Source organism: Struthio camelus, chromosome 7 (assembly GCF_040807025.1).
Source record: "Struthio camelus isolate bStrCam1 chromosome 7, bStrCam1.hap1, whole genome shotgun sequence".
In the NCBI taxonomy this organism is placed as follows: Eukaryota; Metazoa; Chordata; class Aves; order Struthioniformes; family Struthionidae; genus Struthio; species Struthio camelus.
Window position 1 is genome coordinate 25,857,034 of NC_090948.1, and position 24,668 is coordinate 25,881,701.

The following is a 24,668-nucleotide window of genomic DNA, read 5'->3' on the forward strand; positions in this document are numbered from 1 at the left end:
TAAAGATAATAAGGCTTCAGTGTTCTCTTATATCTTTTTTTAATATCAATAAAGGAACCTCTAAGCTATGTTGTTAGAACAGCTTCATGGTTTAGATTTTTCTTCCCATTGTTGTAAACAATCGGCGTAATATTTGTCTCCATTGTATGTATATAAATGACTTCCTTTCTGTCTGAAAGAGCTCTGAATTCTGAGCATTTTGCCTTCCTTTGGATTTGGGTGAGAAGCAACTTGAAAAAGTTAGTATGCTTTAAGTATGACTACTTTGTTCTGTAATTCAAGGGTTTTTCTTTTTTTTTTTTTTTTTCCCTTCTGTCCGTCCTTCCTTCCCCTTGCCTCCCCTAACTGTATTCATTCAAAAGTAGAAGACACAGTACAGGTGAAAACCAACAAAGTACTTAATGTAGCAATTGCAGAAAATATATCTTCACCATGTGTATGGTTATTATTTTCCATTTCCACTTGTATATCCTTGACAGAATGATCGGTGAAGCATGAAAATATTTCCCTTTTCCTCCTGTCCCCCTCCTTCCATACTAGGCTTAACCTTCATTATGCCATTTAGGCAATCTATTAAATTTTTAAGGTCCTGAGTAGCTAATTAATAAAACCTGAATATTTTTGAAGATATGTTTGATTGATACTTCCTTCTTATAATTGATTATTAACATGGAATTATTCAGCTTTGGTACTGACCACATGCATTCATTTATCTTACTGGGATATTTTACAAGGACAGTGGCAGGTGTAGGTAATTGCCCACTTCAGCAGTGCTTTGACATACTTGATCTGTTTCTCCTTCCCTCAGGAAAAGCTTTGCCAGCAGAAGTACAATGTCTCCTGCATAATGATCATGCCCCAATACCAAAGGCAAGGATTTGGAAGGTTTCTCATTGATTTCAGTAAGTGAAGTGTTTTATTTACACTTGTGATTCAGGGGGCTGATGGTTGTTGTAGGAATCTGTAACATATAAAAGTTTATTTAACTTTCTTCGTTGTTTTTCTCAATAGATAATGGTATTTCTATTTATATTTACACAGGATAGAAAAGCTCTCTGAAGTGAAAAACTTACTAATGCTCTGTTATTGTACTCTAGGAAATTGAGAATGGATCTCTCAGCAGTAATATTAGCTCACAAAGCTATTACCCTGAATGAGTTGTCTAAATTACTTTCCATTTTGCCCTGCTCATTAGTATAAGAAGAGGCAATTATTTGTGATTAAAGCTAAGAAGGTGTTAGTCCAAGGCATTCTCTGCATTCTAACATTTAAACTTGCATTTTGTTTTAGCAGAAGAACTGTTTTTTTTTCCTGAAGAAGTGTTACAAAGAAGGAACATATTTCTATTTCTTTTTTTCTTCTTTAAATCACTTTCTTAGCGGCAAATGTTACGGAATTGTGTAGGTGCTCAGTTCTATATATTCTTGCTGCTTTACTGTGCTGAGTTGAATATCTGACCCATTTGAAAGCCTGAGGAACACTTGTTTAAATGTACATTCATATTGCCCCCAAACCTTTCATTTTTAAGCTGTAATAAAACTCCAAACAAAGTTCTGTAGGGAAGGATCTTGGATAAATGTCCTTAATGTTACTGAATCCAACTTTGTAATTTAGAAAAAGGATGATGAGGGGATTGGTGTGTATTGGATGCGTTTAGAGAAATTGTGAATCTAATTTTCACTATTCCTTATGATTTTTAAAGCACTATAAACCTATATGATAATAGAGATAGTTAAGATAATAGGATTCCTGCCCTGAAGGTGTATGCAAGAACATTAAAATGCAAATAAAAATACATTGCAGTATAACAGCAGGACAAGACTGATAATTTGTAACTGTAGAGTTTTGAAGCTCTGGGTCTTGCAGTGTTTTACCCAGCATGACCACACTAGAATTAATAAAGATACTTGTCATTCCGTGGCTTTACAAACGATTAATCTTCACTATACCCCTGTGAGAGAGGTAAGGATGGTTTTGGATCACTTAATCCGCTATTGAAATGTAGCCATCACTGGAGTGGAACACAACAGCTGTTCAATTGCGAACATTCTCCAACATTTTAGGAAAGACTGAAAAATACTATATACTTCTAGAACTGCAGAACAGACTTCAGAACAGGTGAAAATTGGGCCTGATCTGAGGACTAGTATCCCTCCTTGTAAAAGGAGATAGTGAACTCTTACCGGGCATAACTGGTAAGTACTTTTAGGCATTTTCTTTGCTCTCCACTCTGTGGTATCTTTCAAATAAAGCACCCTCACAGAGCATTGTTCTGGTTGTGTACTGATCTCACAGTAGAGTGATGTCCACAGAAGTGGCAGTTCAGTTTTGAAGCTTCTACATTCCACAGAAGACCTCACAGCTAAAACTGCATGCTCCACGTGCTAAGGAACTTGGAGATCTTTTGGATTGTAGTGAAATGGAGTATTTTCTTGTTTAAACTACTTTGCATCTGTATACAGATATATTATACTGTGGATATTCTGCATCTCTCCTGGATCTCCACTCAGTCTCTTACTTTACCGAGTGCTATGCTAGTTAATCTGGAAGAATCAGTAGGGTGTTCTGTCCCTCTTTTTCTCCTGTGAAAATCTGGAAGTACATCAGGGTCTCTGAATTATCAGGATTTCTGTGATGACTTGCAACATGTCCTAACAGTACACTTAATGTGAACCTTATTTGGTGCTGCCTGTACTCTTTTCTTGTATATGTGCTGGACGTGGTCTAGAGATCAGCTTTAGCTTCTGCTGGGGCTAACAGCCTGCCCACTTTGAGCATGCAATCAGTCCCTCGGTGCATTTCCACAATTCCCCTTTGTTTTCTGAACAGTTTCCCTTAACTAACTGGGAATCAGAACATCAGTTTTCAACAGAATGAAGAACTGAGAGGTTACTTGAGAGGTCTGATTGTATATTGAGTGTTGAACAAATTAAATGAAAGGTATGTACGAGAACTGCTCGTGGCTGCTGTTTTTCCTAGCTGTAGAGGGAAGGTAAACCTTCAAGTCTTGTTTTCTTGGTTTGTATTTTTATCCTTTTGCAGGATGGAGGCTGAATGGCATTAAATGGGGCAGTAATATCCTCATCCACATTAATGAGCTCAAAATTTACCATTATAGGAAAATCCAAAATCAATTACTAATTCTGCTTATCTGTTTCTGGAATATTATTTTCATTTCCACCTCTTCTTAAGCAGTAATATAACTGGCTGCCATAGTCTTGCACTTGACCCTTTCTGCTCACATGTGGATGCTTCTAAGAATAACTGCTATAACTGGCCTGAGAAGATGGCATACAGCCAAACCTCAGACCTTTAGACTTGCACAGGTCAAGTTTAGAATAATAAAAAAATGTTTACAAATGACATTGTTTGGAACGTCATGTTCTCATAAAATTATTCTGAAAATTCACCCTCCCCGGCTAAGGACAAATATTCATTTATTATGTAGGTAACACATCTAACTGCAGTATTTTTGAGTTCTGCAAAGCATTCATTGAAGCTTGTTGACTCTTTCTTAATAACAGTGACCAGGACAGTTTCTAGACTAGAATTATACAGATTTTACTGTTGAGCAGATTGGTTTCTAATTTTCATTTTCTGAAAACTTCTAAGAAGGGAAGGCCTCAAGCCCTATGTGCAAGCAGTTAATGGCTCACATTGCTTTGCTTATCTAGAACTTGACAGTGGGAAAGGCTGGAGGGAACTCAAGTGTTAAACCACTATACATACAAGTCTTGTATCTTGTATTTTATCAGCAGTCTAAAAATGTAGATCATGTGGTACAAAACTGACTCCCCCATGCCAAGTGAAACACTGTTTGTTTATTGTTCAGAAAGTGATGCGTTCTTTGGTCTGTCAAACTGGTTTCATAGAACGAAATCTTTACTGATGAGTCAGTGGTCTTTTGGTAACTTGAAAGCGAAAAATCAATTATTTTATTTTGCAAAAAAACAAATGTTTGTTGTCTGTTCCTTGACTTTTTTTTTGTGAACTACATTTAAAATTATATTTCTCTTTCTGAAAGAGACTAAAAATACTGTTATTTTCTACTTTGTAGATATTAGCATAATGCTTTCTGGTTTTCTATCACTTCAGGAGTCTGTAATATGAGATGTAACATGTGAAAAAACATTTTTTAGGAAGGGTGGTTTAATTTTTGAGAGAAGAAAGTGTGTTGTGAAGTGCCTGAATCGTCTATTCCGATTGTCTTAAGCAAAAATTTGATGTATGCTTTTATCTATATGTAATCAGTTACTTAAATAGAAATGTGATTTTAAAAAATGTAATCTGTATGTTCTTTGGGGTTTTTTGGTAGTGAAGTTTTTATGTTTTGATTGTACTTGTTAGGCTGTTAAAAATTTTTAAAATAGCTTGGTTCTAAATACGTGTCAGGTGATTGAACTGTTGATTTGTAAAAAAGACTTGATTTTGCTTGATCATGCTAAATTCACTTTGTAAGACAAAGCTAGATTCACCTGTTCAGTTTGCTGGAAGCATGTCTTACTGAAGACATGATTAACTTACAAAGTAGTTCACATGGAGTCTTCCTTTTGATGATACTGAAAATGCTTTATTAAGTATTCTTTTACTACAGTCTGAGTTTTCAGTTAGGGAACTTAATTTTTATTTGGAATGTATATGAACATATGGAAGTAGCTCCTGGAAAGGCATGGGGGACCTTAATTTGCTCTGGTATATTAAATAATCTTACTGTCTTTTAGAGGGTCAATGGTAGTTGCCCAACTTCTTGGGCGTACTTAAGATTGTGGTAAAAGATGCTGTAAACATTTGTTTCTGAGTCAGCAGGCACAAACTTGTTTGGTTTGGAGTGTTTTGTTTTCATTGTATTTCTTCTTTTTTGTGTTCTGTGAGGCTGACTGGATCATGATTGCAATGGTATACACCTGAGGGAGAATTAATGGACTTTTGCATGAATCTTGTTCTTACTGCAAATTAAATTTTGGGCAAGTAGAGTCCAGTTTAAGTTGATCCAGGAGGAAACCAGAAAGCAGACTTTTCTTGCATAAGATCCCAATCTAGCTTTGTCTCACTCTGTGGATGGATTTACAGATGGACACAGTGATGCACAGCTCTTAATCCTAGCATAAGAATTATGCATACTTACATTTGGGCAGATTTTTACATGTCCTGCATCAGGCCAGCCTGCGATGCTGATGTGGCTCAACACTGAGAGCACTGAAGCTGCAGTTTTATAGCTGTTCATCACCATGCACTCCCAGCTCTTTTTACAAACTTCAGCAGCTTCTCTATACAAGAAGCTTCTTTCTTCCTTTACTTTCTTGATTTGAGCTATTGCAGAATTCATAATCTTCATATACTTTCTGTTAACGTTTGGCACTACAATCTAATTAATATTTCTTTATTTTCTAGATCTAACACACAGAATTCAGTATCAGTAAAAGGGAATATAGCAATACTTCATAGTTGGTTAATGAGCATTTCCATAAGTTTAAAACAATTGTTTGATTTCAGACCTCCTCACAAAACTCATCTCCCCACAGCCCCAAGTTTGTTTACTGGATTGCAAACTCCCTGCTAGGCACCCACAGTGCACTAGCACAGCAGCAACTGGAAGAAGACTGCATGTGGTGACGATAGGATAAACCTGTCCCATGCTAGCAATGGCTAGCATGTTGATGGTTCGTTCGCATCACAGTAACAACAGGGTTAAATGCCAAGGAGCAAAGTCCTTGATAGCCTTTTATTATTTATCTTAAAGGTGTTTCATGTCCACTTGAGTGTGTCAGTCTCTTCCTACAGCATCAGAATTCCTTCTTTTCATTTGATTTATCTGTTCTTTGTGAAATGATATTTTTACCTGAGAGGAAGCCTGTTCTAATGATGCTGGGATTCTATTTGGGCTCCTTGTGGTTTTTGTTTTTATTTATATGTTTGGAAAAGTCAATGCGGACTTTCTGACCTTTTGTATCTTTTATCGTATGCAACTTTAATGCCTTAAAAAGGTCACTCTGTCTGGAGTATAGTAAGAGGTCTAGCATAGGACTGAACAGATCCTGATGTGCTTATAAAAACACTCCAAGATTACAGAGAGCTATCATGGTATGGGCATATATTTTTTTTCCATTAGCTTGCACTAACCCCTAGTTCCCTTCTGAGATGTGTAGCTCAGTTATCTGAGGAGTCCGTAAGAGGGAAAGAGAATTCAAGTCTGGCTGAAGAAAAGACCAATCGATTCTATATTAACTAGACAGTTCTCTCCTGGTATAGGAAAAAGTGGTTCCTTTAATGTCATCGTTTGCTAATTTTATTGCCTGAATCCAGTATCTCTTTCTTGGTTAAGTATTTCTGTTCCTGTTGCAGTCAAACAGGTGAGTAAATCTTCAGTTCCTGATTCACAGGAAGAGCAGTAGAGTACCAGCAGGAGCAGTATTTGTGCAACAGCTAATGTGTAACAGCAAGGAAAGCTAGCTTCCAAGGGAGGAAAGGAACAAAAAAATTGGTTCTACAAGTAAAGGGGAACTAAATTCTTAATGGAGAGAAAGCAGTGGTTATATCTTTCCTTCTACATGCTTTTCATCAGTAAACCTCAGAGCACTTGATAAAGGTGGTCAATGTCATTATGTTTGTTTATAAGTTGGGAGCTGGGGGAATAGTGGGATAGACCCACTTCTTTACTTGAAGCTGCTCAGGCTAGTAGCAACATTCACTAGACTTTTCAGCAGGAGATGGCTAAACAAAGTCCTGTGAATGAGATTTTGCGGGCATTTGCAACTTGGAGGATGTGGAACTACAACCTGTTTCTTTGATTTCAGTTCTTGTCCTACTTTCTTCTCTTCTGTGAATTCCTACCATCACTTATGCAGATGAAACAGCTTGGGGTGAATCAGTGAAATATCCTGAGCTAAAAAGGGGTGGAAGGCAGGTACAGACCTTCTCAAAGAGGTTTATTAAACCCAGATCACTTGTGGATCCCTTAAATGCTTCCTTTGAGACAGGTTTCTAAACTGCACTCTCAACTTCTTTCCAAGCTTGCAGGTGTTTCAGAAGGCTTGCATTTCTCTCAGAATGTGGAAGTCTGCATTGTTTAGGGCTCAGTTATGCAAAGTGCTGAGTGAGCATTCCACATCCAATCCAGAGAATTACTTTAAGCGCATAAGCCATCCCAGAAGCATCAACATTTAAATGGAAACCTTTGAGGTGCTTCTTGTTAAAAGTTTTGAGTCAGTTCTGAAACAGGCTAAAACGTTGCATTGCATTAAAAACACCTTATTTTGAACAGACTGTGAAGATTCTAAGCTCTTCTGCTGTTCATACTCTTGTGCAATTTTGTTCTCCCTATAAATTTGGTAAAGAGGTAGTCTAGCCTGTAAGGGGCTGGATGCTTCTGTAAGGGGCTGGATGCTTCTGTAAGGGGCTGGATGCTTCTGTAAGGGGCTGGATGCTTCTGTAAGGGGCTGGATGCTTCTGTAAGGGGCTGGATGCTTCTGTAAGGGGCTGGATGCTTCTGTAAGGGGCTGGATGCTTCTGTAAGGGGCTGGATGCTTCTGTAAGGGGCTGGATGCTTCTGTAAGGGGCTGGATGCTTCTGTAAGGGGCTGGATGCTTCTGTAAGGGGCTGGATGCTTCTGTAAGGGGCTGGATGCTTCTGTAAGGGGCTGGATGCTTCTGTAAGGGGCTGGATGCTTCTGTAAGGGGCTGGATGCTTCTGTAAGGGGCTGGATGCTTCTGTAAGGGGCTGGATGCTTCTGTAAGGGGCTGGATGGCTAAATTTGAAGAAAAACGTATGCCTTTCAAAAATAAAACCACTAATTTAGGCATACTGAATTCAAATAGCATTTTATATTCTAGAATCTACTAGTTAGGACTTCAAACTTCCCGATGTCTCCAATCATTTAAAAACTCTGGCTCCTGGTATAGGTAAAGGATTATTTCTGGTTAGGGATAATTTTGGTCTAAACTTTCTCGCTCATGTCCTTACTTTTTTCTTTCCTTCCAATGTCTTTGGAAGGAATCAGGGTTGAGCTTTCCATGCTGCTAGTTGCAGTTTGGACAGTAAGCTCTTCCTTTAACTCCCACATCCATGTTGGCTCTGTGGTGCTTGGTATGTTAATGAGATTTGGAAATTTTTGCTGTACCAAAGACTGATTTCATAGCTCTCTTCATATCTCCAGTTCCAGCTATAGTGTTTCTAGCTTTCTACCTTAACAGCAGAACAGGTTAGTCCTCTGTGGAAGCCTAAAAAGCAGTGACTTTTTGTGAAGCGCCACCTTTATTGCTACCCAGGAAAATGAAGTTGACCAAAAACTGAAAATAATAATGCATTAGCGTGTGGCCTCTTGTGTAGGACAACATATGGCTGATGGATGATACTGGCATTTGACAAAATGTCATTCCCATTTTGAAGATGAGTAACTCTTTTTTTTTTTTTTTTTGTGGTGGTGTTTTAATGCAGAAAATGTGTTACAGTTAAGTGGTAAAATAGAGGAAAAATGTTGTATGTTTTTTTACAGTGGCTCTGAAAAAGTATTACACAGACAAAGGAAGAGCCTGGACAGGGTGGCAGATGTTCTCCCCTAAATAAAGGGCTCGCATTTTACAGAAGAAAGCTGGAATGATGCAAATAAGAAAAGTCATTACATGTAGGAATAGTGTGATAATACATTGTGCAATTTGGTTGTTTTTCCCCTTTTAAGAATATTTGAGCAGTGTGTATCAGAAAAGTAACAGAATATTAACAGAGGCACTAAAAGGGTAAAAGAGGGCAGAAGCAACAAGAAAGACCAAGTTTTCTTTTGTGTTCTAATGAGTTCAACGTAATTTCTTTGCTGTATAGCATTAGCTTATGTCTCTATTAATTAGCTGTATAGACTTGCCTTGTAGTAATGGATTGGAGGATAACTGACTTAACAGTTAGATCTGTTGTTTCTGATTGAATTCTAGGCCTTGAATTAAGCAAACTTATATTGTTGGTATTTACTGATAAATTAACTTGCATTTATTCTGTCTTCAGGAAAACAAGGTAGACTGGGGGGGAAAAAAACTGTAAAAATATAAAATCTATTTAAAAACTGTTTTTAAAGAGATGTGTGCTCATATGTCAGATATGCAAGTTCTGGTAAGTGGTTCTTATTGAACCACTGGGAAGCACCTATAATACCTGGCTGTTTAGAGTTAGGCCCAAACTGCAGTGGGCCTTAAGCAGTTGAATCTACTTTTGTTGGTCTGTGTTTGTGTAGAAGTGATAGTTTAAATTCCTTAATCTGGTCATGGGAAGTAATGCATTGACTGCTAACTAGTAATTTGGAGATACTGTTAAAAGGAAATTGGATTTTTTTTGTTTATATAATTAAATATGCATATGAAGTAGCAATAACAGCTGAAAAAACTTAGGTGGGTATAGAACAATGAACTTTTTCTATAAACATTCCTCACAGTGGTGTTCTCCAAAGTCTGATGTTAAACGTTTTTCAGTTTGCCCTAACAAATACTGAAATATGTGAATACAGTCTTGGAATAAACATTTTAAGTTGTTTACATTTATTTGTTCTCTGCTATGATCTGTAAACAGAAATGGAAGATGTAATGGGACCATATATTTTTAAGATACTGTTGATTTTTAACAAAGATCATTTCAGCATTCCTTTCTCACACTGCATGCCCAAAAGAACTGTGGTGGCACTGCTGAGGATGTGGCAAACAGGATATGGTGAGAATGAGAGGTTGAGGGTGGAGAAGAATAGGAATTGTTAGCAGGCTTTGGAGAAAAATCTGTCCTCAAACTACACTCCTGAGGTCAACACCACTAATTCAAGGATCTGTGTAAAACTGCTGATAACTTGTAGTGACCTGTACCAATTTTTATTTTTAAACTGCTGACTTGCTTATGTACCCTAATACAGAACACGATCAGTCTTCTGGTCATTTTTGTTGTTTACAGACCTGTTGTGTCCAAATGAAAAGTTAAATTATTTGCTGCTCTTTCTTTTTTCTTTAAGGGGAAGGTGAAAGTCCCTCTGTGGGAGCTGTGAATTGTTGAGGTTGTCCTGGGTGACATGAATGCCTCCTCTAATTTTGTTCTTCTCGTGACAACTGATTATATTGCTTACCTGAAAGCATGAATTTGGCCTCTCCTAAATAACTAATAAGGGACATTCTGTCAAGCTGAAATTTAGATGAGGGAGGAATAAAGATGGATTTTGAATCAAGTTTTATTGAATTAAGATTATTCCAAGAAGATCAGCCTCTTGGGATTTCTTGGCATTATTTTTCTGTAGCTTCAGGACACTGCATTTATCAGAGCTGCAAAAGAAATCAGGCATGTCACTTCAGAGACAAGGGCTAAGACTCTTCCAACTGAAGAGCATCTTGATTTCAGATAGCGTTGAAAACAACTGAAAGGCAAGGCCAAATATGTGGTAGCAATGAAAACAAATATTTGTTGGACAAAGCTGACTTTGTAGAAGCAGTCTGCTTAGGACTGGTGGCTGAAAGCAAATATTAAGTAACGTGTCTTTAATGATCAAGAATTTCTACTTTTAACTGCACAATGTAGTTCTGTTGCAGCAAATCAGTGGGACAAAGCGAGTATATGTCCATGATGCATGTAGCCTGTCACTCTGTTGAAGCACTTCTGGCATCAATTAGATATATGACCTCAATGAGATAACCTTGTAACTTAACAGATATCTTTCCAGTGTCATCGTTTTATCAGGCAGTTCTACCTTCTTGTAACAAAATGACTATCTTTGCTTGCTTACTGCAGTTTTGAGTAGCTGCAGATATTTAGTAGATTGCTGTGTCTTCAGACTTACCTTTGGAAGTGTGAATTTTTCTGTGTTCAACATTTGGTAGATAATTTGTGAGTGGTGGTTGTTTAATCATGCAATTCCTATATCTGTTAGCTAACTAGCGACCACTGCTAAACCTTATTATTTTCTTTGTTCTTTCTTCTAAATTGTATTTGGTTAACTACTTGCTCTACAGCATGCTTTCGCATATAGAGCAAATGCACAACAATTAGATTTTGCAGGTCATGTAAGACAAAGATTCTTGATTCCAATTTGCATCTTGTGTTTTTGTTTTGTTTCTTAGACCACTTATCTGAATTATAAAGCACTTAGTCACTTGTTCCTTTCTTTTTTTATCCAGGTGTGCCTTTTGACTTTTCAGTACTGACTTTTGCATCTCACTTTTACTAATGTTCTTTAGAACTGCTTTGCTATCTTCGTAGGTATAAACAAAACAACGATGGGGAAACTCTTGAGCTCTTATAGTTGGTCATCCACTCTAAAACTGTTAAAACAATCTGTTGTGCAGTTTTGGTCTGGGACATTAGTCATTCTCCCAGTGTGATAGCAATTCCTGGTCATAGTTCAGGAGTCCAGGAGAGCGCTTGATCTGTGTTAACAGTCAGTTTAGATACAGTCACTCTTTTGGACAATTGGACATTAATGGTACAGATGCCATATCTGTACTTGTTGATCTCAGTGCCAGAAAATGGTTCCAGGCCTGTTCAGTTTACTTGTGATATTAGACATAGCCTCCTAGGGTCCACCTTCCTATCTTGTCAATTGAAATTTTGTTCTATTAGTATATAGAGACTGTAAGAAGGTGAACAGGCTGTATTTTCTAACAAGTTTAATACATTTTTAACAATGGTGTTCGTGAGCTCTCAACATCAAACATGAGAAGGTAATGGTAGTTCTTAAAGGAAGTTCATTCAACAGTTAGTTATATAAACAATTTACTGTTTTGTGTCATTTTTTCAGAGCTTACTTTAAAAAAACGTTGTTTATAAAATCTAGAACACTCCAGGCCTGTTAAGTCTTCTAAACTGCTTAACCTACTGACCAATTTATTCATCTGATTCTTAGAGACGAATGTTCTCCATATATAGGCAGTCTTGCTTTTTAAAGGTACTTCAAGTCCTCTTCTCTTGGTCATATTTTCCTTGCACTTGTATTTAGTCCACTTTGTACACAAAACCTCCATTCAAGAGGTTTACTGGCACAGGGTAAAATAAGTGCTAGCCAATTAATTTCCTTAAAGGGTGCCCTTTGTTGGTCTGACTGTAATGCAGTTGTCTTTACCTTTCTTTCCCTTCATGAGAGGATTTATTTAGCCCTAACCTCTTCTATGAAGCTTCCTGTAAAGGAGCCAAAGGTTTAGGGCCCCCTGTGTTGAATTTACTTGAGAATGTGGAGAGAAATGAGAACTGGCATTATTTCTTGTAACAATTGTGAGAGAATCTTTGGCTCACTCTCTTCATCATGAAGAAAGCTTTTCTTTAACCAAACAGAGAAGAAAAGAAAATGTAGCAGGTTGGTCACTTCTCTGAGCATCTCAAGTTACAGCTGGTCTTTTGTGTGTGTGTGTGTGTGTGTATTTGTGTGGATCATGGCATTGGGGTCCTTTGAAGCTGTCTCAGAAGTGCTTTCAAAGAGGGTACTAACACCTATTTAAGATCCTCTATCTTTGACCTTCCTCCCATTGACATATATAAGAACAGTGCAAAGGCATACAGAATAGTTATGGGGGGAAAAAATGGTAACCTGAATTACAGTGTTAGAAATCTAAGGCTTAATAAGCTCACATTTTTCACCTTTTCTGTCTCTGCTTTCTACTTGTGGTCACACCTCTGAACTTGGAATGCTAAGCTGAGCTGATCTTACTGCACTGAGCCATACTATCTGAATACTCAGCTGTTTTGATTTTCCTTTTGAACCTGTCTTAAACAACTTGTTCATATCATTTTAAAATAAAGTATTTGATGTTGTATAAAACAAAAGAAAGTCTCTTAAGATAACATGAAATCCTGATTTGGCAGGGAGTCTTCTCTTTAGACACTGTATCATAAAAGCGATTACTAGCATTCACTGTTCTTTCAGATCTCTTGTTTGATACACAACAGTGCATGCAAACTTATGAGTTATTCCTTTCCATATTAAGAACTTATTTTACTTGGTTATGTTTCAAACAAAACACAACTTAATGGAAAGCTGCTTGATTCCATCTGTCTGAGTCTGGTGGTAATGCATTTGTGGCAGTTGGCCTTTAAAGAGACTTAGAAGAACTCAGAACATGCAAGGGCAAACAGTTCACTGACCACTTCTTTTGCATTGGATGGATTTTCATGAATGCATTTTCTTCTGACACAAAGATTAACAAAATATGCATTGAAAGGAATACAGGAGTTGAGTAGTGCCGATTACCGAAGGGCATTCTTTTGAATACAAGCTTCTGACCCTTTCAGAAAGGCTTTATTTTATGACTGAGGGCCTCTATCTGAAAAACAGACCTCGAGCTGTTTCCAGATTTTGGCAATAGGTTGTAGGGTGTGTGTGTGTCTGTGGTGTGTGTGAGTGTTTTTGTTGGTTTTTTTTTTTTTTTTTGGTCTGCTCAGAGTTTTCTGCAATGTGTTGGCATATTTAATGTGTGCATCTGGGAAGATTTCATAAGATACTTGATTCTGTCTCCTGTGAGAGTTATTTTAGTGATGTTGGGCTACCTTTAGTTTATATATGCTAATGTGATGCACGTAATTTTGAACCTGACATTGGCAGACTTAAGTTGTACAGTGCATGAGAAGGGCTATTATCCTTCTAAATCGGATTGAAGTCCAGAATGCTAGCATTACATTAATTTCTCATTTTGCTAATGCAGTCTATACGTGACTGGATGCTTTGGCTATTTGTGCATTAAAATACTCAGTGAAGTGTAGCATTCCCAGCAGAAGTTGATTTAAAACCCCTCCAAAACTGGGGAAAGAACTTCTGCACTAAGCTCTCTTATTGCATTCAAAGCAAGTTGCTCTTTATTTGACTCTGGTTTTCCTGACTTCAGTTCCTGTCCCTTTGCCAGCCTCCAGCAGCTCTTGTCTATGGTGATATTTTTGATCTATGACTTCACTGGCAGACAAACTAGACTGGTGAGCTTCATTTCTGACTGCTTAGCTACATTTCTACTGCTTAAGTGACTAGCAATGGTTTGATCCGAATACTTAATTGCATATATCATTGTTCTAATTAATTTGCAGTGCAGTTGACTTGCACAACTGGTGCAGAGGTTCAATATATATTTGAGGTCCAAATATTCCACTGCTGTGGACCAAGTGATCAACTGAAACACCAGTGAGTTTGTCATTTGTCACCTGTTACTTAAACAGCTGCTAGGATATACAGCTGAGAGAGCGTATTCATGGTAGTTATATTTCCTGATTAGAAATACATTGTTAACCATGGATACATATCACAGAAGTGTTCTCTAAGGTAAATTCTAAATGATAGGAAGATATATTAGTCTCGGTGAATTTTCTTTCTTTTCTATCTTAATGCTTCATGGAGACCCATACTTGTTTAACAGGGCCTTTGCAATATTTCATAACAGCAGGAAAAAAAATGCAATGACCGTTGCTGTAAACTCAGTACACTGTAAGATAGGGTAGAATGTTTGCTTTCATTTCTTGTATTTAGCAATATTCAGACTAAACAGAAGGAAATGGAATAAGATACTGCATTGTAAAGGAGTTATGTAATAGCAGTTTAGGATAAATTAATTTCCATGCTACCACTTTGGTTCATAATACAGCATGAGCATTTTAGAGCACAGCATGGAAGGAAGGAGCATGTGGTGGACCCTGAGTTCAGAAGGTGATTGAATTATGTCTAGTAACCCAAAGACAGCATGACAAGTTGCTTGCCATGTTGGAAATCTTGCGGTGATTTGGAGTAGGTTGGTGTCTGATGTCCTATTTAGCTAATGCCTGGAGAGCACGAGTGACTGAGACACGCAAACATAGCAGTTAATGTGACAGTTGGTCCAGAATGGGGTTCATAGAGGACTCAGAGCTGTTTGGGAGTGCTAGAGTTGTCACAACAGTGATGGTGATGTGCCAAAGGCACCAGTTGGAATAGCCACTCGAGCATGTTGGAGACTGTAACCCAGACAGAGCTTCTGGGGGAATACGTAGCTATCTAGGTCTCTGGCTTCTTGGCAGGTGTAGTTTGCAAAAGACAATGTGATGGAAGGGGGCGAAGTGGGAGCTCTCACACTTACCTTTGAGATCCCATCATCCAAATTTCTCAAGTCCCGGAGACAAACTGGAGGAATTAGAAGTCCATGGTCTGTCACAGTGCTGTGACATCATTGGGGTTACAGAGACATGATGGGATAGCTCAGAAGACTGGACTGCTGCAATAATGGATACAGTCTCTTCAGGACAGTCAGGGAAGCCAAGGAGGAGAAGTTGTGCTGTACAAAGTAATGACTTGAAAACATGGAGGTCTGACATAGGACAGGTAACAGGCTTGTCAAGACTGTGTCAGAATCAGAGGAGAGGCTGCAAGGGGAGAAATACTGTGGTGGGCGTTTGTTACAGACTGCCTGATCAAGGAGAGTAAGTGGATGCACATCTTAAACAACTGGATGACACCTGCCAATGGATGGCCTTTGTTTTTGTGGAGGACTTGAACCACTCTAATATCTACTGGAAAGGCAGCTTGACAGGATACAAGCAATTCAGGAAACTTCTGGAGGGTGTTTGGGGTAGTATTTTGACATAGATGTTAGAAGGACCCACTAGGGAAAATGCAGTGCTGGATCCGCTGCTCACAAATAAGGAGGACTGGATTAGGGAAGTAGTGGTCGGTGGCAGCCTATGTGGAAAGCCGCCATGAGGCTTTCAGATCCTGTGAGAAGTCAGCAGGGTAAGTAACAGACTAAGGCCCCAGGTTTCAACTTGTTCAGAGAACTGTTAAGTGGGATCCTGCAAGAGCCTACTGTGAAAGGCAAAGGAGCACAAGACAACGTGTTGATCTCCAAGGATCACTTCCTCAAACCACAAAAATGATTCATCCTGATATTCATGAAAACTAGTAACAGGCATGATAATAAGCCAGCTTGGCTACAGAGAGAGCTCCTGACTGAGCAGAACAGAAGTCAACAGAAGTTGAAAGTGGGGATGGGCTACCCATGAGGAATATACTAGCATTGCTTACACATGCAGGAATGGAATTAGGCCAAAGCCCGAATGGAGTTGAAACTGACAGAAGTGGAGAGCAACAGGAGAGCTCTTATAAGTAAATGGACAGCAAAAGGAAGACTAAGGAGAACACGCCCTGCTACTGAATGGGGTAGGGGCCATGTGACAAAACATGGTCTGAGATGCTCAATATGATCTTTGCCTTAGTGTTCACTGGCAAGGTCTGCTCTCAGGTGTGGCACAATTTAGCAGGCGGAAGAGATACTTACTGTCCATTATAGAGGAAATGCTGTGTTGCCCTTAAATGATGTGACGCTCAACACTGGCAGCCTTCTTGAAGCCTATTTGTAGGATCAATGATGTATTACTCTTGTTAGTACAATTGAACAGTTCCAGTAAGATAAAATGGAGTTTAGTTGTGCATTGACAGCAATTCTGTATAGCTGTTCAAATTAATCTGATTGTAGTGGCCTTAGTGCACAGCTGGGAGCAAGCATGTCTCTCAGAATGGAGCAGTGTTACCACCACCATCTCTGCTATCTGTATTGTCCTTGATTCACAGTTGGTTAAGCTATTTACAACTCAGCTGCTTGAATACCAGTACATGCAGATGGCACATCTTTTAGGAGAACGGGTGATAGTTGATCTTATGATGTCCTGTATGCTGTTGCAGCTCAGTAGCTGTTTTAGGAGTGCATGATATATGACAAACAGACAGTTGTTCTAAGCTATACCATTCCTTTTGGAATTGGAACCTGTTTTTTAAATGGGCTCGCTACACAGGCAGGGCTTGAGCAAGTCTGGAACTATTTCAGTTTGCTTTCATGGTGTGCTGTGAGACAAATTACAGCAGCAAAAAAGACTTAATTTCAACAGTTTTGAAAGGCAAGGTTAATAGATCTGAATTGGGCCTTATTGTCTGTTTATCCTCCACCCTGATTCTTAGTACATATTACTAGAATCCCATCCGACTTTTTGCAGTTTTAAAAAGATTCAGAAGATTATCTAGATGTCACGAGCATTTTATGTTTTCTGGGTATTTTAATATGCAAAAAATAAATATTTTTGCAGTGATATTGCTGTTAAAAAATTCTTATCCTTTTTACTGCAGAAGGGTTCTTTTTTTCCATATAAAAAAAGTAAACTTCACAATAGAAATTTTCCCCTTTGAAGCAAGGTAGCATGATGATGATTGAGCATTTTCACAAAGAAACTGTGGAAGGTCATAGCCTAAAATGCAGAACAGGATGCAATCTTGATGAAACCCTGCGGAACAGAATAAAGATTTAATTCTTTTCAGGTCCACTGCTGTTCAGAGTGAAGTCCAATAGGTTATAGTAGCAGAGTTAACTTGCCTGCCCAAGTGATTCTTAGCAGTTAGTGTAGATTAGGGACCTCTGCTGCATTGCGTTTTATGTACTTTTATGCTCTAAGAGTTGCCCATGCTCTAGAGCTTAGTGTGCTGTTAATGCTGTGAATGTGTGGGGATGAAATGGGATACACATATCTCTGTAATGAGTATTTACAGTAATGCAAGGCTCTACTTCTTTTCTTGCATTAACATCTGAACGGTACTGCTCTGTTTTCTAAAGAAATGCTTATTGCTTATGATTGCAGCTTTTCTTGTAAGAGGCAAATCAATTTGATCTGCAAATGATTAAACAGAACATACAGGTTCAAGTTTGAGTTTGGACTATAAAATTTGAGTGGAGGTTTGTGTTTTCTGGAGCAGCTAGGGTGGTCCAACACTAGGACTCTGGAATACTCTGGTAATGCACATCCTAATTTTAAGATGTTTGTCCTTTGGCCGTCAAATTATCAAGACGTTCGAAGAGACTATATGGAAGATGGATAGATCAGTATTTTTTTTCTGACAAAGGGTGTATAAACTAATCCTAATATTAAGGTCAACCGGTTTTCTTAGTCAAGCTGCTGTTAATGTCGTGAACCATTATGAAGGATTTTTTTTTTGTAATCTGTGTTCCTTCTCGGGTACAAGAATATGAGAGATTTTCTTTACAAGCATGCATAGCATTTTTGTATTGGAGAAAGATTAAAACTGTTGGTTTCCTATGAAGGGATAGTGAATATAACTTTTCAAATGTGATCAAATTGTTTGTCTTCAGTGTATTATATGATTAATATAAGAAACTGTTTCCCTGTTCACAGAGGCTCAGTTAAATTTCTGTTAAGTTTCTCAGTGTAAACTATTATTTGCAGGTTTTTAAACAAACACAAAATTCCATTGCAGCTGAAATGCAGAACACAAATCCCTACCCGGCTCTGTTTTGAAGAGACTTTTATTTATGTTTACTTTTTAACCTGCATAAGTGAAACAAATGCATGAATTTGTTGCTAGTTAAGTAGAGGAAAAATGCTTGTCAGGGTACAGAATGAGATTCAATAGAATAATTGTCATTCAGGAACATTTTTGCTATTTCTATCTGCTGCTACTGACTATTTCCTTAAAAAAAAAAAGTTTCAATAATGTTACTACCTTTTACTTATGAATATGAAAAGAACTCTTCTAGCGTGAATCAATGCAATACAGACGACTGAAGAGCTTGCTAAAAACTGAGAAGATTACAGCAAATCATATGCTATCATGGTGGCTTCATTAAGAAGGTTGTTTTTTGGGATGGGGAAAGTGTTCAATTATTCTTAGTAAAAATTGACTAAAACTCCTGTTCTCCTTCTTGTTCTCACCACCCCCAGTATGACCTACTCTTCTTTGGAAGCTGTCTCTCAAGAGATATATAACACTAGCCCCTAGGTTTTTGATTAAGCTCTTCTATTCTCTGTTAGAAACTTACTTTAAAACAAAATGGACCTAAATCTTGAGAGAAGCTGACATGTCATAAATAAAAGGGCAATAAGCACTTATCTTATCAGAAATTTTGTATTTTGTCTCCGGTGTCATTTCATGTCTACGCATTCAGAATTACCTAATACGCCTGAAGCATTTAATCCACAATATATTATTTATTTAGGATACACCCTGGAGAAATGTAGAGTAAGTTATAGTTGGGGATTGATTTTTTTTTTTTTTTTTGTATATGTCAGTAGCACTGAAGGAAAATTGATCACAGTCTAACTTCAGATAAGTTTAAAAAATAAAAAAAAGCACCTTGTAAACATTCTTTCGGTCACCATATGCAGTGAGGTGAAAGCTACTTTCAGAACAGTAGTTAAATATCCTACGTGATGGTCTCACAAGGTGAAATGCCTCACATTTTCTGTCACTGTCCTGAAAGAAACTTAACAAGCTGTAAACATTGGAGTTCTAGGAGTGGAAGAATTGTTCTGTTCGGTCAGCGCAGTGTACATTTCTTATGGCACACTTGGTGAGGTTGATCTGTGGCATGCTTTGTTAGGGAGCAGGTGGATACTAAAACATAAGAAATGATAGTAGAGATTCAGCTGGTGACTCATTCCTGAGTAGTTTGCATTAAAATGCTGTCCCAAGCTGCTTTGGGTGAATATGTTGAATTTTGGGTAAAATGCACAATTGTCTTGCCCGCTTGAAATTACACAATATGTCAGTCCTCTCATAAAAAGAGGACTAATGACTTACTGAACAAGCCAAATACAGTCCTGCAGTTTCTCTCCTTAAAACCTACTCTGCTACACTTCTTAATTCTCTGAAGCGTTGCTGCTAGCCAACTGACTGTTTCTTACTGTTAAGCTAAGCAAAGTAATCTTTGTATTTAGGATTTAATGCAGTCTTTCTAGGATTTTTCCAGGTTATAAAGTTTCCTGAAAATAGAGATAGTAAATATAATGATTATACTGAAAATATCTTTTTGAAATCATCATACTAGCAAGTTCTCTTGCTTCTCAGGTGAGGAGGCAACCACTACTAAAGCTTCATTCAATCCTGTGCAATATACATACCCTGGTTTAACAGCTGCTGTGTTTAACTTGAGCCAGAGAAAGGGCTTGCTCTTTTCTTGCACACACAGACAAGTGCAACTCATTCACAGGCTGCAAATGGTGGAGTGAAAATGGAAGGGAGAATAAGACTGTGGATTTTTGTTTCTGTGGTTTACGTGAATCAAATTTAATTATTTAGCTTGAAAACTTAACGGCTTTGTAACAATTGTGGTCAGTCTTAAACACATTCAAAAAACTGAACTGCTTTTAGGTAGGCCTTTCCTCTGACATCCTCCTATCAATTGTTGTCTATTCACTTGCTCTCCCTCAGAACACCAGTTTCCTTGTTTAGTGTCCCTGTTTGCTTCTCCTTCCTATGCTTCTGACCCCTATGTAATCTGCATCTGTCTCCTTTTGCCTTTGAGGGTTGGCCAGCCTTGGCTACTGTGTTAAAAACAAAGGGGCACGTCTGAACTTTTTCAATAAATAACAGTGAAATTCATTTAAATCATCTTAAGTTAAATGGTGTCCACCTTTAAAAGTGTGGAATCACTTATGTTTAAGGCAATATTAGAAAGCTAAGGGAGTGAAGTTTGAAAGTGTATGTGGCAGGGAAGGAAGGATGCATGTTGAGGATATGGAGATAAATGGGACTAGGGAAGTGTCACTAGCTTCATGCAGAGCTAGTGTATTATACATACAAAAGAATCTTGTCACTTTCTCATAGTGACAGTTCAGAAGCAACCCTTGACTAGACTGTTATTTAGTAAAGTGCAGTAAATACTGTGGCATAAAGGACATATTAACAAGACGGCGGGGGGGAACGAACAAAAACCAATACTGCCTTCCTGATTCTGTTAGTATTAAAGAAAGGGTGTCAGTATTGCTCAGAATCATTATTTTCCTCTACAGCATTGCTGCAGATATCTCAGTAGATGCCTTCTAGATCTTCTAGGTCCAGTTTTATCACATGTGCTCAGAAGTAGTTTCCAAAAATGGCTTCACGTAGTGTGCTGATCAGTCTAAAAGCATAATACTTTGGGACTGTTTTCTTAATAGCTGATGGTCAATGACCTAATAGAAAGGTTTTCTCTTCTCATCGTTTCTCCTGAAGCACTTCATGGGGTGTCTCTTTGACATAGCAAGAATGATTTACGTTAGGTTATGTCTGTCCCTTCCATCTTTCTTCCAAGAGTTTATGCCTTGGTACTGCAGTGTTTCAGACTCTTAAGCCGCTAATGGACATTAGCGGAATCTTTTGAACTGACTGAAGGACTGAATCTCCTCAGTATCCTTTTCCTCCTAGCAAAGCATGCGGAAAGCTCTGTGACACACTGTCTTCTAGGTGTTACCTTGGGAGCTACACAATTTCTTTCAGCTTTGCCTGGAGAAAGAGCTTTTAAACGTGTATGTTGCGTTAGAGGTGTCCTCCACAGCAGCCTGTGTTTTCTGGAGATCTGTATGTGAGAGTAATTTCCTTGTTGTTTTAGAATTTGCTGTTATCAGACCATTTGGGCATGATCATGGTTAAGTTTGCCTATCTCATACCATGTCAAATGAGAAACAGCTTTGGAATTCCTATGATAGCTGCCTTTGGCCGAGTATGTCACCTTGCAAGAATCAGGAATTCACTTAAGCTGTGTCTTACCAAAGCTGCTTTCAGGTATGTGATTTGTCTTTAACTGCATAAGGAACGAGGAACAAAAATGCTGAAGACTTGGGGCTGTGTTAGACCTTAGGAGTTATGGAACAAGTTGCTGAAGCTGAAATTCATGATAGAGATTGTCTCCTGTTCATGCAGAAAACTTGCTGCTGTTGAAGTTGGTAGAAGGTTATCTCCATGTTCAAATGATGTCAGGGAAGGCTTATATATATCTGTGTGCTTTTATAAGAGGATTTAGCTACTATGCTTTAATTTCAGTGGCTGAAGGGAGTCCAGGTGACTGTCTGCATAAATTTAAACATCCTAGATTAATACAAGGAGTCAGAATCTTCTGGCCCCCAAAAGATCTGACCTTCAAATGGGTCATCAATCCATTTTTAAATGAAAATCCTTAGTTTAACATGCGTGACCAAGGATTCAGGTTCCTACTAGGCCCAGCGTAGTTTGTAGACACTGAACTCTTCTGCAGAAGAAACAGAGCAAAGCTAAAACATAAAAATAATAAAGGTAAACAAGTCTCTTGCTTTGTAGAAACAAGAAGCATATGTGGTACTTTAGGGTCCTTCTTCAGCTGCATTGGATTGAGGCGAAGAACTACCTAAAAGATCTTCCTTCATGTGCTGTAAATTTGAAAGGATTTAAAATAACAACAAAACTTTGCCAGTATTTTTCAGTAGTAATTGTGTGGAACGGTATTTTCAAGGCCTAAAATTTTATGAACACAAGTGAATATTGTCTGAGATTTTCAGGAGGAAAGATGAAAAACTCAGGTGAATATCTAGATGATAAAATAAAAAAAAAAATCAATTAATACTAGAGACCTATTTTCCTTCAAAGTATAGTCATTCAAAAAGGAAGTAAAATCTGTGATAATCCAGTGTTAGTGACTTTGGATAAATTACACATTCTGCAAAACTTGATGGAATAGGTCTGTGGGTTTTTCTTCTATTTAGGCTATTTAGAAAGTGATATGGAGGGGGAAAATGTATGTTATATAAGAATTTGAAGAGAAAATGCCTTTCCCATACGGTCATTGTGAAAATGGTGATAGTTGGAGAATTTCAATGGATAACAGACTAAATTCTGGATCCAGCCACTTTCAAACTTGTGTTCAACGCATTAACGCATTTTAGCCTATTCATTCAGAATTGAGTGCAATCATAAACAACTTTAAGAGAGCTACCTAAACATGGGAAGCTTGCTTTAAAAAAAAAAAAAAAAAAGTTGGAAGGTGCAGCTGAAAGAATCGAATCTTTTTTCAAGCGGCACATAGAATATATGAAGATGGGATTTTACTGATTGAGGGCAAATCATACTGATGTGATTTTTGTAGCTTTTTTTGGTAGCTTTTTTTTTTAATTCTTCCTTGCCACTCAAGCTTCTGCCTGTATAAGGCAAAAAGTAACTTGCATGGTTAAACACTAGGTTAAAGGAGGTTATTAAAAGCAAGAAATAGCACTTCAAGAAGCCGAAGTTGTTTTCAAATGGGAGAAAATAGGAAAGATCACAAGCTCTGGTATGTTAAATGCAAAAGTACAGTGGAATAGGACAAAAACTTGAGAAATGAGTTATAAAGGGTACAAAAACTACAAATAAATCCTATTTTTGAATGGCAAAGATGCTGGAAGCTGAGGTCTGTAGGACCAATGGGCAAACAAGGTGTGTGTGTTTTTATTTTTCTTTTTTCCTTTCAAAAAAAGCATTTTGCAGAAAAAGCTGAAATGTAACTTCTGGTTTTTACTTCTGGTTTCTCACTAGAAAGTGAAGAATTTGGGTTCTGGCATGGGAAATCTTGCATTCTTCACATGAGATTTAAAATACCAAAACTTCTGTCTATTTCTTTCCACTAATAAAAGTGTTAATGGCAAAAGTCATAAATGACAAATGTTTTTTACCAAAGAACTTTAAAGGGACTTAATGATAAAATAGATGCTCATGGTAATGTGTAACTTGTGATAGGCATAAAACTGCATTAGTGCTGTAGTACTGGAAGTTGTCTAATGAGACTCCAGTTTCTTTAAAAAAAAAAAAAAAAAAAAAAAAATCCAGGAGAGAGCTAGGGAGATGCAAATCAATTCACTTGATGTCAGTAACAGGCAAATTACTAGAAACTACAATAAAGAATAGAACTAACGAACATACAGGTAAATGCAATGAATGGAGGAAGATAGACTCTATGCCACTTGCACAAGACGGCAATACTTAACAAATCTACTGACTGCTTGGAAGATGTCAACAAGCATGGGGATAATATGTATCTGACTGATAGAGTTTGTTTGGACAGAGCCAGAATAATTCTGTTTGGGTGTGAATTTGATAAGATGATTGTCCACTTCAATCTATTTTTTTTCCCCCCATGTTGACCATTGTCAGAACAGGGTATTAGCTAGCTGAATCTCTAATCTTACGTCATGTGGCCTGTTTTAAGAGACAGAACTGAGCATAACAGTTAGTTATCTAACTAAAGATTTTTGGAGACTTGCACAATTATATTATAAGTTACTGTTTTTTAATGCAAGTGTGCTGTAGCATCTGTTGTAGGTAACTACTTCAGGGGCATTAAATATTAGGGCTAGATACTGCTGCAGATGGAAAGGACGAGATATTGTTCAGCTGAATTTCTTTAATTGAATGTTTTAATGTCTGATCTTCTAAATTTGTGATGTAGCTATAAAATATATATAACGTTAATTTTCCCTTTCTCAAATTGAATTTCTTCCAATTATTTAAAAAGTTGAATAAGATGAAACCTAGTGTGATTCTGGGGAGGTTTGCATGACAAAATCAGAGGCTGTAAGTCGCATGAACATGTTGCTTCACTGTGAAGGCTGAAGATGAGAAAATGCAATGCAAATAGTTAATTATGTTTTGGCTATTTAATTTTGTGATGGTACTACTTCTGTACACAGAAGAAAAGATAGACAACTTTGTTCTTCCAGGTTAGGTCTTATTTTGGTTTTTCTGTTTGTTCGTAACATACAGTCTAAGACTCAATTACACGTTGGGGGGTGAGGGGTGTTTTATACTCTGTCCTCCAAATATTGCCATTGTTGATAGTCTCAAATCATGGGTTCGAGCGTTCTGTTAGGTTTTCATTTTGAGGCTATCCATTATTAAGACTAGGTAGACATAATGACACTGGGGGTAACTGTTTAACAGGGGCGTATTGTAC

General features: G+C 37.7%; 1 protein-coding gene across 7 annotated transcripts in view; it reads left to right on the forward strand.

The window, feature by feature from the left end:
• KAT6B (lysine acetyltransferase 6B) overlaps positions 1-24,668 on the forward strand; it is a 125,066-nt gene that overhangs the window by 87,005 nt on the left and 13,393 nt on the right. For all 7 annotated transcript variants that reach the window (XM_068950482.1, XM_009671202.2, XM_009671201.2 and 4 more), the window contains exon 12: positions 809-902. In XM_068950482.1, the coding sequence (XP_068806583.1) occupies positions 809-902 (94 nt within the window). The remainder of the gene's footprint in view (positions 1-808; positions 903-24,668) is intronic.